The 16,580-nt window shown below is 43.7% G+C and overlaps 1 protein-coding gene across 1 annotated transcript in view; it reads right to left on the minus strand.

Moving 5' to 3' along the window:
* Positions 1–1,170: 1,170 nt before the first annotated feature.
* The window catches only part of ttc9b (tetratricopeptide repeat domain 9B), a gene marked incomplete at its 5' end in the record, with an annotated part of 33,335 nt that continues 17,925 nt past the window's right edge, over positions 1,171–16,580 (minus strand). Inside the window, 2 exon segments of the mRNA XM_079514593.1 lie at positions 1,171–1,511; positions 1,813–1,995. Of these exon segments, the coding sequence (XP_079370719.1) occupies positions 1,417–1,511; positions 1,813–1,995 (278 nt within the window). The 3' untranslated portion in view covers positions 1,171–1,416.

A 16,580-nucleotide genomic window follows, 5' to 3' on the forward strand; every position in this document is an offset into this window, starting at 1 on the left:
AAATCTGGCAGAGAGATCCTGGCTTCATAGTTTCCAGCTTAAGAGCAACCCTGGGACAGAATCCAGAACTCAAAGTGGCCAATGGTGGTTGATGGAACTGGCTATTTTCCATTGTGACATCTTTAGCTGGAAAATGTGGGTTGAGGGGAGGCAGCGGTATGGAGGGGGGCTTCGGAGAGGGGCTTCGGCGGTCTTGACAACAACAACAACAACAACAACAACAGCACACGTACTGTACGTCCCTGGAGGGGTTCTGGACAACAGGTTGCGCGATAACACACCTGACAATAGCACAGCAAGTTTGCTGAATAATTTTGTTTGTTTGTTCTGTTCCTCGGCAGGACAATAACATTTGATTACTAATAAGGATGATGAATACCAAAAGCAAACTAAGGACCCCTGGTAAAATCATCAAAGGAGGAGTTACAGACACTTGGAATTAGCCCTTGAATTGAAAACAGTTCTGAAATTGATAGACGTGACAACCAGGACATAAGTCAAATACAGGAATGATAGAATAATGAGCATTGAGGCAGTTTTTTTTCCAGATGACTATATTGCGGCTAGTCTGTTCCATAGTCCAGGTAAGAGGCTTTTAGCTGATTGAGCTCTGCTGTGACAGAATGAAGGTGAGGTGTACAATCAAATTGGGCTATGGTCTTGATATGTGTCACACACACACACACGCACACACACACGCACACACACACACACACACACACACACACACACACACACACACACACACACACACACACACCCCTTTGCTATATTACTTTTACACCTAAATTGCCTTCACCCGCCCTACTCCTTCACCCACTGTCAAGCTGACCAACCCTGGAATTCTCTAAAGTGATCAAAACAAGAGACAAAGATTTAGATAGAGAGAGAGAGAAGGAGAGAGAGAGAGAGAGAGAGAGAGAGAGAGAGAGAGAGAGGGAGAGAGAGAGACAATGCAAAGAAATGCACATTTTGCTCTAGAAACATTTACTAAATTGCGCAAATGTTCATAAGTCATATGCTTTTTTAAAGATCCTTTTCATTCCACCATGTTGACTATTTTGCGTGAGTATAATATAGCATTTTATGTTTTTTATTCATATTTCTTTGTCCGTTGGCTTGACGGTCTGCCTCCAGGGATGAGAAACACAGCACCCAAGGGAGAAAGGGAAAAAAGGCATGAGATAGCAGATTAAAAAGACAAGGTGGGGTTGTGGGTGGGTTGAGGGGGTCGTAGTTGCAGACAGAGCTCGATACGCCTCCCATTCTGGTCCATCACTGGTGGGCGCTACGGGTCCGCCTCCTCCACGTGGGCTGTGCTGTCAGGGCTCAGGAGGTCAGGAGGCGGAGGGAGGGTCGATGTGGGGCGGGTCGTGGGTCATAGGTCGAAGTGTTAGAAAGGTGAAAGCTCAAGGGTTAGCCCAGGGCCTCTTTTCCACTCTCTCTGTCCCGCTGTTCACACTTACTCATCTTCATCTCCGTGAGCTGGATGTACCGCAGCACGTTGGTGTCTTCATCACAGAAACGGAGGGAAGCAGGGAAGACATGTTTGTTTAGCCACACAAATACTAAGAGGAACAAGTTTTCATTTAGTCATTTTGAAAAGATTAATTATACTAATGCATTTGTATGGCACTTTTCATGTGAATGCAGTTCACTGTTGCTTCACAATAGATTATTTTCACAGCAGACATTTTGGTGGGTGAAAGACAACTGAAACGATAACTGTGTGTGTTTGATTTACTGTAGGTGTTACTATGTGCCCGCATGGACATAGTCAACACTATTTACAACCTAAACGCCACATCTCACCTGTAGGCTCACGGTTCTTGGCATCACGCAGGTAGCGTAGGGCTAATTCATAGTCACCCAGGTGGTAGAAGGCAATGCCAGCACGGTACATGGCCTTGAAGTGGTCTCTCTGGTGACTCAGTACCTTCAGACAATACTCTTTCACACGCTCATAGTTCACCAGCTCTGACTGCAATAGGCATGCTGTGGAGATGGAGAAACAGAAACACAGAAAGAAGCAATTTATGTCCAATTTCCAAGTTAGATTAAGGGAAGTTGTATTTATACAACGCAGTTTCGGGAGAAGAGACCTCCTTCCGCTTGACCTTAACCACTCCTCCCTCATTATCAACAACTCCTCCCTCCTCATAAAACTCACCTGCCTGGTGCAATCACCAAAGTATAAATACACCTGCGATCTCTCAACCAAGTTGTTTGTTCTGCTCCACTACAGACCAAACATGGGTTGTGAGTACTGCACTTGTAGATCGTCTATTTTCACTATTCTTCAAAATCGCCATCCTCCTCCACCCCAACCTCCTCCTTCCCCCTCGATTCTCTAGGAATCCAGGGGGGGCAGTGACGGAGCAGAGACGACCAACCGCTCATTCCGAGTAGAGCAAAGATGACCGTCAGCTCCAGAGACTACGCCCCCACCCTGAGTCTCGCCCTACCTTGGGTTCCTCACTCCGCATTCATCTCATTCTGTTTCAATAAACTGTTGATCTTGAGCGAAGGTGTGGTCTCTTACTAAGTGAATAATACAAAATTGGTGGTGGGTTGTTTGTTTTTGTTTTCTTGAGAGAATTTGTGGTTGATGTTAGAAAGAGGTGAACTCACAAAACATTTCGATCTAATTACTCTCAGACTCTCTGTTCAGGGACAAACATTGCATTGCACTGCAATGGTGTCTAAGGCCTGGGCTACACCTATATGGATCTTTTGCAAAAAGGAATTTTTTTTGTGCATTTGGCCCAAGTTTCAGCCACATGCAAACAGCGTTTTTGGCCACTCAAATGGAGGTTTTTGGAGCCGGATAAATAAGTGAAGATTTTCCAAAATATCCGGATCAGTGGATCTGTGTATAGTCATGCGAAACAGAGCTTTTGAGAAACTATGACGTCACCGCTCATTAGCGCATATCATTTTTACTATAATTAGGTGAGAAATGCAGCTTGTGCATGGAAACTACACGGATATCTATCTGATTGTTCATGTTTTTATATCACTGTTAACAACTGTAAAACTGTGGATATTAACCTACCAATAAGGACCCAGGCCAAATGCCATTGCGCATAGTACACCAACAACAAGTCTATGCGTGGTGTGTGAAACTATTCTCGTGCTGTATTTTGCTCTCCGTTTCATGGTCATGATCATGGAGGGAGAGAGAGAGAGGTCAGGTGTGAATGCAATCGCATCAAATAGTGTGGTTGGTGAGAAGAAAGTATACAGTGGGTCATGTCCAGTACCCAGTCGCAAAGTGCGCCGTGCCACATCTCTCTCCTGTTTAGGTAATAAAGGGTGCACCCTTGACTGCATTCCATTGTCACTGTGCCAGCATGCCGACCATGTGCGCGTGCCTTTATCAGCCTACATTATAACGTGCCATTTATTATACACCTCGAAAATAGCCACTCTACAAGCTCACAACACAACTGGTTGCGGATGCGACACTTCTATAGGTCTGACTCTGCTATTATTTTCTGTGCAGGACTTGCCAGAGCAATGGTAAATTGTCTATCATTTTTAAATTATATGGAGAGAAAAGTCGAGAGTCGGGATTTGGAGATTTACGTGTGACATACATGTGACAGACAATGAAAGAAACATGTTCCACTTCCACTCACAATTTTGGCTTTTAAAATGCGGTACTTATTCCTTCATTAAAAAATATGATTTTTATGCCTATTTTGGCAAGTGCAAATATAATATATAGCCTACAATTGAAACCTGCTACATGCAGTGATTTTCTCCTGTGTTCAATGCGTTTCTGCGTTTGTGTGTGGACAAAGATATCTCTGTCGTATGGGCAGTGATTCTTTTTTTTAAACGGAGGACGAAAATATCCGTTTTGCAAAAGACCCATATAGGCCATATAGGCCTAAGACTCACTATGTATAAGGCATGACAGTGTAAATGTTTTGGGAATGATGTGTTTGCCGACCAGACTATACAGACCGCGGTGAAGTTGGTTTCAAGTTGGATATTCACCCAGTTGGATATTCGAAATTTTTAGGGACTGTCAATAGAGAAAGAGAGACAGACAAAGAGAGGATGGAGAGAGCCTTTTTGTTTTTCACCCTGTCCGTCAGTCCATGTGTGTGTGTGTGTGTGTGTGTGTGTGTGTGTGTGTGTGTGTGTGTGTGTGCGTGTGTGTGTGCGTGTGTCCATCAGCTAATCTTCGGCAACGTTGTCTTGCTCGCAATGTTTTTATCTATACAGTAACTGCAACTGCACCGATATGTGTAAAACTTTGTACGCTCAGAGAACAAGGAAAAACCTCTGATCTGGATTTTTCACATCTGCCTAAAGCTGCACCATCAGGCCGACTTATGTAAAACACATTTTTGAGTGGTGCAACCACTCCCTTACGGAGCTATGTGTGTGGCTGGGTGGGTGGCTGGCTGGCTGGCTGGGTGCCTGGCTGGGTATGAGCACGAAAACAGCATGGTTGTTTTTCACCACCTGTGCGCAACCTAACGCACACACAAACACACAACACACGTATTAACTGTATGATGCTTTCGGGTGTGCCAGTACAATACAGTGACAGTGCAGTACTGTACAGTAGAGGGTACAGTAGACTAGTAGAGGGACCGCCACACGGTAACTCTGTCATTTCTCAACCGTTTCGGACGCAGGGCGGCTCTATAGTATACTAGAGATCATGTGATCAAGACGGATCTACCGTATTGTCCCGAATATAAGACAACTTTGATTATGAGACCATTTTTCAAGACTCATTTGTGTCAAATAGTCTAGTCCCCGATTATAATACGATCCCGTTTTTTTAGGATATTTCCATTGGAAGAACGAAGAACACTTTTTATAGTTCACTGATGTAATTACCTGGCAAATGCTCGGTAGCGACACCTCACCGACAGTGTGCGGGATCTTGTCTTATGCACCTGTCACCAACTTTTTTAGGTGTGCTTTGGCCTTTCTTCAACATTAATTGAACCCGATAAGAAAATTCAGTGTCTGCATTTGACAAATCCTAACTATTAGCAAACAGTAGCTCAGTGCCTCTGCCTTCGGTATGAATTAAGACAGGAGAAGCCACAGATCAAACTGGGGACCTTACTGTTCCCAGATGGCTGCTGTACTTCCTGAGTCATTGCCTCCTATATCAATAACATAAAAAAACACATACATTAATGTTGCTATATCCTGTGTCTGATTGAATGCATTCTCAATTGCAAGCACTTGGTCTAGATTCTAGAACATCATTGGAAGAAATGACCAAGAGTGAATGTTTTAGCCGACATCCTATTTCCTCAGGATATCAGTGAGCTGGTTATAAATAGCAATGCACAAGAGATAAAAAACCATGCAAGCACTTTGTGCCCTATGTGGTACGAGAGTAATTTCCCGGCATATGCTATCTAGACAGCCGTAAAAAGTATAGGGAGCAGAGAAAATCGACACACACACAGCTGTCACACCTTTAGACTGGTGGAGATGCTTACGCTTTATTTTCCTGACTTAGCATGTGCGATAAGTTGTTAAAAGTGGAGAGGAGAGGGTGGTGACTCAGATTGTGAAGAAAACTGCCGAAAGAAATACAGATTGAACTAAAGAAGGAGTAAGCTATGAATTGAAAGATACCTTATCAACAAAACCGACAGAGCTGAACTGCAAACAGCAGACACACCAGTAGTTAAAAGTACTGCCATGAAGCACAACTCTCAGTGAGTACTTAGTGTTTCATTACAGTCATCAATCCTGCCTTGCAGTAGCACTTCTCAGCTGCTCTGAGATCAGCTTAGGTGCAGATATAACTTCATTAGTAAAGACACACACACACACACACACACACACACACACACACACACACACACACACACACACACACACACACACACACACACACACACACACACACACACACACACACACACACACACACACACACACACACACACACACACACACACACACACACACACACACACACACAGCTTTTAGTCCAGCTAGGCTTTTAACAGTCTGCTGATGGCTTGGATATGCGATCCGATCGCTCAAGCACTGCTTCCTTCAAAATCAGAAGCACTTGTGGTTTTGGCTTCCATCTTGCCTCAACTATTACAATATCTTCACCACCCATGTTGTCACATTCACATCATACAGTATGCGTTGTCCTCTGATTCTCTCTCTATTACTTCACCAAGCCCATCCTCCATCTTCTGGTCTTTAGTCATCTCTCCACTCTTACAGTGCCATCCCTCCTCCTCCTCCTCCTTGTCTCCAATGACTAACACAATCCACCTTCAATTCAATTCAATTCAATTCAATTCAATTCAATTCAATTCAATTCAATTCAATTCAATTCAATTCAATTCAATTCAATTCAATTCAATTCAATTCAATTCAATTCAATTCAATTCAATTCAATTCAATTCAATTCAATTCAATTCAATTCAATTCAGCTTTACTGGCATGAGAAAACACATTTACACTGAAAGCAAATATGAGAAACATACATAAGAAATCTATATAGTTTAGCAACTTAAAAACTATAGCTTACGAATCCATGCACGAATTGTGCATTTGCTGTTAGAACTAGTAACATGTAAGCCAGGTTAACTGGGTATAACGCTCTCCCTCCCTCTCCATAGCGCTGCCCTCAGTGTGTCCTTGACACGCAGACAGCACAGTGAACAGCATGAGTCAGGGTCTATTAGCTGGAAGGCAGGGTGAGTCAGGAGTGAGAGACAGAGGAGGAGGGTGGGGGGAGGAGGGGTGGAACCAGGCTGCAGTGGGAGAAGGGGGGGAGGGGTACATGGGAACATAAAGGTGACTTGAGCTACGGTGATGGAGGGCTAAACAGAAGAGGTGGGGGAGGGTCCATTACCTGTCACCTTGCCTTATATCTTGAGGTCTGAGTACATGCATGCACACGCATGTGTGTGTGTCAGTGTCAGTGTGTATGTGTGGCTGCAAATTGGATGACAAGCCAATACAGTAATTAAGTGAGAAGGCGTTTTTCCTAAAAAAGAAGCAAATAATGGAGTTTTGTCACATGTTTGTCACGAGTTTTGTTACATGTGGCCTTGCCTGTCGACAACAGAGTCCATCACACTGAATAATTTACCACAGATGCCAAGAGACGGGACCTGCTCAATATACTGATCAATATGTTTTGGTGTTTAGAGGTTGTTGTCTGTGTGACTATTATGTGTGCGTGCGTGCAACGGTGTGTGCGAGCGTTAGTGACTACTCCTTTATCTTTGTCCATGATAGCAAGACATGAGCACGCACACATGCATGCAGTATGCACACATTCACACACACACACACACACACACACACACACACACACACACACACACACACAGGGCTACAGGCAACAAACCATTGGAGGCTTGAGAACCCTCATATTTTGAGATGAGTCAGCCCATTGATGATAGAGTGAGACGATTGAAGATGAATTACAGTACTCGAGCACTCTCCACACAATAGCTCTACCCCTCCTGTACACCTCTCCATAGACAGCACTTCTATACTCACAGAGTTGTTGGACTGGGTAGGATCCTACAACTGGGTATAGGACCCTTCAACGTTGGAGCTATGTTTAGCTAGCACAGGACACATTTCGCCTAAAATCGATCCTACCTGTTGCCTTTGGAATTTGGATAATTTACATTTAATTGTTGTTTTTTGGCCCACATTTGGCGCACTACATGATTACGCAACATTTCTACATAATTATGCAACATCTTGAACAGGAAAGGCTGCGGCAGCAGCAAACATGCGATCTGCCTTTATGGACAGATCGCATACATCGTGTTAGCTCTTGCTGCTAACATCGTTAGCGTTTTTACTGAGTCAATACAACGGAGAACAGCCCAACGGACCCCTGTTTGTGTGTGTGTCCCTCTCCCTCCCCATCTCCTCTGGCATGAGCTGAGCAACGGCAAGGCTGCAGAACATCATCACTAACATAAATAATATCGGCATTTACCCAAATGAACATAATACCGTATCTTAGATCACATCAGCATATAATAACAAGTAAGACGCCCTGAGGGCAAGATGCGTGCACGCATCCACCTGGGTGACGGGCCTGACAGCAGACTGCTGGGCGAGCGCTGGCGCTTTGGCATGGGGGGGTCAGATCAACATATGGAATGAATTCTGTACTTGTCTTATATGGAGCGAGCGTGTCTTGAGTTTTCAGGGTTTGATGAGGTCAGATCAACATTTGGAATGTCAGAACAGGTCAGCTCCATATATGGAGCTCTAAGTGTGGCAGGGGGGGCAGTGTCTTGAGTGTACAGGGTTTGATGAGGGCCCAGGTAGGGCCGGGTCTTAATATCCGGGCCTGTTGAGAACTCTAGTTTTCGCCGGCTGCTGGGTGCGGCTGTACTAATAGCTTTGGGGTTGGCCCGTCTAGAGTTCGAATGGTCAGGTATCAGTCAAAAGGGAGACATCGAAGAGGAAGGACGGGTGGGATAGGATCAACATTATGGAATGTCAGAACAGGTACTGTAAGCTCCATATATGGAGATTTAAGGGTTTGAGATTTGAGGTCAGACGTAGACTTTCTAGCCGGCTCCATATATGCAGATCTACGTAGGTGATCTAGGTGATGATCCAGTCGGCTATCCAGGGTTTTCAAGCACCTGGCACAAACCCAATGATGACCAACCAGGCCAATGCAGAGCAAGCCACCCTGGAGCCCTGTACCTTAGAGATTTGTATTTAAGGAATAATATTATATAGCCTATAACAGGCTACTAGATGTGAGGGTCGCATAGCGGCCCGTTTTTATAACCACACTGCTGTGGCACAAGCCTCTCCTCTCCTCTCCACTGACACAGCTTTCAAGGGATCTGGTTACAGCCTATATTTGATGCAGCTGGAGAGTTCACTTACACAAGATACACAAACACACACACACTGGGACATACATTCTGCATTATGTAGGCTACACAAGCTCACAAAAGCATAATGTGACTGCAAACAAGATAGTCAAGATACATAACTTCACAACAATACCCACACACACACACACACACACACACACACACGCACACGCACACGCACACGCACACGCACACGCGCACACACACGCGCACACACACACACACACACACACACACACACACACACACACACACACACACACACACACACACACACACACACACACACACACACACACACACAAAGAGAGAAGCACAAATAGAGAAACAAATACATCCATACACACTTTAGCCCAGTGAGTGTCCAGCCACACCCTGCTGAGACACACCCTGCTGAGCCATTAGGAAGACGGATGGCATGCCAGAGGAAATGGTGAGTGTGGTGAGATGCATTAATGATGTGATAATGACAGGATCATCAGGAGCCAGTCAGGCAGAGATATTAGAGACACCCTACTACTGTACAACACAGATACAGCTTGAAACACATAAACATTACAAACGTACTATTTTTCAACTTGAAATTTCTTTTTTAATTTTGCATTTATTTTGTTCAATGTTTTCTCTAGGGACAATTTTTTTGCTAACTAAAATTAATGAGTCTTTAAAATCATTCAAATGCAATGATAATAACCCCACATAGAAAGCTATAGTGTCAAGCTAATTTTAGGCAAGAATAGCAGCAAGCTCACCAACTTGGTGTTGATAGAAAAAAGCAGTCTAAGTACAGTTGCAAGGGAGGTAGAATGAGGCGTGAGTGAGAGACAGACACTAGAGACCAAGAGACAGAGACAGACAGAGAGTGAGAGTGAGAGTGAGAGTGAGAGTGAGAGTGAGAGTGAGAGTGAGAGAGAGAGAGAGAGAGAGAGAGAGAGAGAGACTGTTGTGCTGAAAGCTATCATAACTGCACTTGTGAGTGTCTCTGACCACTGGGCAGACGGCTAACAAGACAACATACTGGAGGAAAAATTTCTAAATTTACCCGCTTGTGATCATGCTTTTCAGGAGAAACCCCAACAGGTGTAATAGCAGCTGTGGACTATGTGCAAGTGTGAGAGGCTCATGTGGCTGTGCGTGCGTGCGTGCGTGCGTGCGTGCGTGCGCGGGGGTTTATTTTCAGAGTCTGCAAAGAGTCAGGCCTTTCATGTATCTGCAACAGTCAAAGAGTCAGGCCTTTCATGTATCTGTAACAGTCAAAGAGTCAGGCCTTTCATGTTTCTGCAACAGTCAAAGAGTCAGGCCTTTCATGTTTCTGCAACAGTCAAAGAGTCAGGCCTTTCATGTATCTGCAACAGTCAAAGAGTCAGGCCTTTCATGTATCTGCAACAGTCAAAGAGTCAGGCCTTTCATGTATCTGCAACAGTCAAAGAGTCAGGCCTTTCATGTATCTGCAACAGTCAAAGAGTCAGGCCTTTCATGTATCTGCAACAGTCAAAGAGTCAGGCCTTTCATGTATCTGCAACAGTCAAAGAGTCAGGCCTTTCATGTATCTGCAACAGTCAAAGAGTCAGGCCTTTCATGTATCTGCAACAGTCAAAGAGTCAGGCCTTTCATGTATCTGTAACAGTCAAAGCCAAGGGAAAAAGTAGCAACCATAACGAGCACAAGAAATAAATGGTAAGAGTATAGAGAGATGAGACACACAGAGGGCAAGGGAGGACAGAAAAAATGTGCAGCGTGCCAAACAATCCAGAGACAGACGGCAGAGAGAAAAGATAACAAGAGCCTCTGTGCGATATTGAGCAATGCTAAACACATTGCTGGACACATGGAGACAGAAGAGAGATATAGCAGACAAAATGCATCGATTAAAAACAACCTTAAGTTCACACGAACCGAGTTTACAAAGGCGGCTGAGTGCCAAGTGTCACACTACCAGTGTGAATGAACATAGGAATAAGCCTGAATAAGCCCATTGTGTGACCTGCTAACTCCTGTAGTGTAGGTGTTAAGCGACGTGCGATTGATGTCATTAACATAGCGTCCACACAAAGATAAAATCACCAATGCAACACTGGTGTTGGTGAAACATACAGTAAGTGCAGAGGCAACTAGAAAAAGTGCCCTTCTGGGCACAGGTCTCCACCAGGAGGATAGGAGTGTGTGTGATGTTTGGCAAAATGTTTAGGAGTAATATAAACATGTTTTTTTGTTTGTTGAGGATGAGGATAGAATTCTGGATGAGCAGGACATGTGCAGCATTTTGTACAAAACGGGCCACTCCTGAAAACTTTGGAAGGCAATGTTAGCCAATCAGTGTAGAATCTGACAAAATCCAACAGACTCGTCTTGATCACATGACTACAGAGATCATGTGTATCGATTTGCGTGACATTTGGATGAAATCTGTGCGACTAACATAAGCAATATGTTTTGCAGAAATCGGCCTCATGGTGGCGCTATAACCGGTAGATGTGGAGGGATGCAGGGACAATGTTTTTCCATGGCCTCTAGGGAGTGCGCATACATAAGTTGTATACAGATCGATGCAGTTATAGCTAAAAACAGGAATTGGCCTGTTATAGCGCATGGAATGTCGCCCTCGGCCTAGTGGAAATGTGCGTGTATAATTTCATGGAAATTGCACACTGTGTTTGTGATTTGTGGCATTTTGTTCGAAACGGACCAATCATGTGAGCCTTGGAAGCCAATCTTAGCCAATCAGGATGGAAGATGGGAAATGGTGCAGATCCGTGTTGATCACATGACTATGGAGATAGTGTATACCGAATTGTGTGATGTATGGATAAAATGTGTACGAGTAATCTACAGAAATGTGTTTTGCCTAAATCAGGCCGTTGAGGAATATTTGGGGCAGAAGTTCGTCGTTGGCATCCAGGGAGTGTGTGTGCAAAGTTTGGCATGGATCGGGCCAACGGTGGCAGAGATTAGCTGGTAACAGACGGACGGAAGGAAGGAAGGAAGGAAGGAAGGAAGGACGGACGCACACACGGACGGAGTGCAAAACATACTCTCTCCCCATGCCTTCAGCCTGGTGGAGACAAGTGTTCACTAGATCCTGTTTCCCCTTGGTTAGGGAGGCCATATGTAGCATTGTTCTCGTCCACAGTGATCTCTACAGGTCAATAGACCAATAAGCCCAATAAACAGCAAAAAAGACCTAAACAACTCTGAATCATTCTTTCATGCTCATATCTGTACCATGCAGGGAAGGTTTTAAGAAGGATAACCGAGATGGCATTTTCATATACACATAAATTGGATGCAAGACCCTATTTTGATTGATTTAATTTGGGGAATTTGTGTGTGTACACGTGCGCTGCATGTCTCTCTCTCCCCATGTCTCTCTCCCTCTATCCTGTCAATCTTCACTTAAACATCTGTCAATTTTCAGTTAAACATCTATCAATAAAGGCAGAATTAAATCATAATTTTATATGAAGATTGACAGGATAGAGGGAGAGATAGAGGGAGAGAGAGACACGCAGCAAAGGTCGTCGGGAACGGGATCCGAACCCGTGACACGCTGCCACGCCACCCCAGAGCCCAGGAGCCTGGACCGCCATGCCATTGACTGGTAGTATGTGTAGCTTTGAAAGTTTTCCTACATCTCCCCCCATTGGTTAAAAACTTGAAATACTAGATTATAAAATTAGAGAGAGATGAGGTTTTGGATGATTCAGAAAAACCCAAATGAAGAACTACGGTATTACTGCTTAAGGAGCTGTGTCCACAGAAAGCATTCTTTGGGCTGCCAGCACCTTTCTGCCAAGCATCGTGTTTCAGCCACCTCTGCATCTATCGTTGTTTGGCCACTTCAAGTAGTCAGTAGAAAGTAATAATATCTAGGACTTAGGCCTATATCGCTTTTCATGGTACTCAAAGACGCTTTACATGTGTGGAGGCCAGAGGAGGGAACATAAGAAAAGTAGTTAAACTTTTCCATCAACATCACAATTGATGGACACGGTACTTAAAATATCAGTATAATTTGGGAAAGAGTCTTAGCTCATGTGAGACATAGCAGTGGGAATGGTTCAAGTTGGTAAGGTAGTATTTGACTGTAAAGTACTGTGTAAAGTCCTTGTTTCCCTCTACAACAAATCAATTTGCTGAAAATAGCAGATCTACAAGCTTTGCTACAAGCAAACATGTTTTGGAGAATTAACATAAAATCACATCCGCTAAAGAAATCCTCTTGGAACTGAAAAAACAAATAAAATAAAAACATATGAAATACTATGAACTTTTAACATACAAGGCTGAAGGAGCAATACTCTTCTGAGGCAAGAGCAGAATACATACCAAAATATATAGCGGAAGCTTTCAGAGCTTTTTACAGAGATTTATATGCAGACTTAGACACCACTTAAGTAAATAATCAAATCAAAGACTTCTTTTCTAAAATACATTGCCCATCACCAACAGAGGAGGAGGCACTTGAAATGATAAAATCAATAACACAACAGGAAGTTTTGAAAACCATCAAATCACCAGGAACAGACGGATTTCCTGGAGAATTGTATGGAGTCTTTGCAGAACAGGGTCTGAAGCTATTATCTCTGTGTTACATGAAGAGGGAAGGGCCTAAACTACTGTACATTTGAGGAATGTAGACCAAGAGCATGTTATACAATGACTTATATTTTACCAATATTATGGCACAAAGAATACAGACAAATGATGCAAAATAGATTACACGTGATAAAACAGGGTTTATTCCACTTCAACAGGGAGCAATTAACATAAGAAGAAGAATAAATATCACATCAAGAGCCCAACAGAATAAAGAATCATTCTTATTGTTTATATTATTTAGGGGTTACATCCTGACACCGTATATATTGAGGAATAAATCAAGATATATGTTTACTCCAAGCAAAGCGTTCATTTGCTCACATAAATTAGAAATGTTTGTGCTATGGAGAGGAAACCTAGCTACATTCTGAAAAGTCAACGGTAGCATGTGCAACTCAAATTGTCAGGGCACACCTGCCCTGATGAAGACTCCTGTGAGTCGAAACATGTTGGCTGTTTTTAACTTTTCTAAATAAAGTACCTTGACTTTTATCCACCCTCTCCATATTTTTACCTTTTTGAGTGCTCGGATCGTTGTGCCTGGTTTTCTGGTATTCCAATCCCACGGATCTTTGTAGCACCAGTCCACTTTATTTTTTACTTTAATTGCACCTCCATCGAGCACCTGGTTGACTCTCTCTTTGTCAAATCTGTCATTTGGACCAAACATCCAATAGACTGCAACCCTTCTTCTGTTGATCTACTGGCCACATAACACCCAATAACCAAAACAAAAACCAATTTAAACAGAAATCAAATGCCAAAGGAGACAGATTTGGCATAACCTGAGGAAACTGCCCTCCAACACAACCACACAGGCCTATGTTTGTACGTTTAAAGAAAATGGTCATTGTTACCACTGAGGAGATCTCGAGTCTGACCCTCTTTCTGTCTCTCTAGAGTCTAGCCTATCTCTAGCCCTCTCCTCTCCTAACCCTTCCATCATCCCCCCAGCTAATTTAAAGCCGCTGGTGATCAGTCTGCTGCTCATCACCCTGTAATTAGTTCTGGAGGAGTATAATAGCAGATGGAGGGGAAATCATCATTCTCCCTGATGATCTTTCTCTCTCAGCCACACACGCACGCACACACACCCTCATTCCCTCACATATTCCCTTGAGCTGTCTCACATCCTAGATTAATCTCTGTCCTCATCTTTCACTCATCCAGCTTCCATCCCATTCACCTCAAGATCGGCCTTTTCAGCTCAAACCACCCGCCGGTCCCCTTTCTGTCTTTCACTGCCCCTGCACACTGCTATCACCTTTCACTGGACATATCGCAAGCCATGGTTTGTCGGAGGCGTATATTTTCAACTTATTTACCCATCATGCACTTTGCTAAAAATAAATCAGCCCCACAGATCTCGGACAGTGTGGTGTGTCATTGACCTCTCCACGCCCACTAGTAATAGGCTAGTTTTCCTGCTCAGCCTTGTGTAGACGCCTATCCTTGTTATTGGGAAGGGCATCGCTCTCTGCACTGACATGACACAGCAATATCGTCCGCCTACACCACCCGATTCGTGTGTGGACACGCGTGTGTGTATACACTGTATAGCAGAGGTCTGGGACGGTCTGGTATATGGGTCTACCAAATGAGGAGGTGTTTTCTGCCTATCCCCCCCCCCCCCCAAACACACACACACACACACACACACACGCACACACACACACACACACACACACACACACACACACACACACACACACACACACACACACACACACACACACACACACACACACACACAGTGGTACTATGTTAGCACAATTGTAGCACACACCTATATCCGTAGAAACTGCTGGTACATCAAACGTTATTTACATGGATTAGCCACAGTGCAACAGTGATCCTTTGAGTGAGTAGGGAATAAAGTAGCCAGATTATTCTGGACCTAAGGCCCAAACCGCACCAATGCAAGTCCTTGCAACAAAACTGTTTAAGGACTCATTATTGCAACTGCCACTGGGGATAATGGTTTCATGCTACTACATGCAACTACTTGCAACCGTTTGGTTGCAAGGAGTTGCTTGAATCATCCATGGTAAGAAAAACAAAACAAAAAAAAACACAGGTCGCAAAATTCGTCAGGGGTGTGTCCAGGCCAATATTGCTAGTTAAGCACAGTGGTGGAAAGTAACAAAGTACATTTACTAGTACAAGTACTTGTCAGTGACAAGTTGTCACGGTTTACAGTGAGGTGAGGTACTGTACATGACCCAAGCGCAGGAACTCAAACTCAGAACAAAGGCAGGAGAAGAAGATCTCATAAACTTGACTTTACTTGGTAAATGACATAGGAGCTCATCATCCAACCTGGCTCAGCTGGTCCCTACAGGTGATGGCACTCAGGGCAATCAGACTATCAGAGTCAGAGGAGAGTCTGGCGTGGGTTAGCCTCGATAACCGTTAGCTCAGGCTAGGCGTGGGTCATCACAGAGCAGAGGGCACATGCTGGTCATCAAGGGAAAGGGGACATCAGGGCGTCCAAATATTGTACTTTTACTCCACTACATTTATTTGAAAAATGTAGTTACTAGTTACTTTGTAGATTCAATATTATTACAAAACATACATTAACCACTACAACCCTATAGATTTCGGCCATTTGAAAATAGCCTATCTATAAGCTCACAATGCGTCATGATGCGATGCATTGTGAGCTTGTAGATTTTCATACATTTGAAAACATTCTGCATAATGAGTACTTTTACTTTTGGTACTTGCATGATGCCAAATTGCCAATACTTATTTGTACTTTTACTCAAGTAAATGTTGAATTCCGGACTTCTACTTGTAACAGAGAATTTCCATATTGCAGGATTGATACTTTTACTTAATTAAACAATGTGAGTATTTTTTCCACCACTGGTTACGCAGCAGGTTATCTGGGCACAAACCACAGCGCACTGCGCAAAGGGCTTGTAAGCCTCTGAATTAGTCATGGGTGTCAACTGCTGTCCATTGCTGTCAACTGAGTCTGAGTATGCTACTAATACTAATTGAAATAAATGCATTTGTATCCCCTTCTCTCTCCTCAATGCTCTCCTCAATGTGCATGCAAAGAAACTCATGTACTCATCTAACTTATGCTCT

The sequence above is a fragment of the Electrona antarctica genome (genome assembly GCF_951216825.1).
Source record: "Electrona antarctica genome assembly, chromosome: 11".
In the NCBI taxonomy this organism is placed as follows: Eukaryota; Metazoa; Chordata; class Actinopteri; order Myctophiformes; family Myctophidae; genus Electrona; species Electrona antarctica.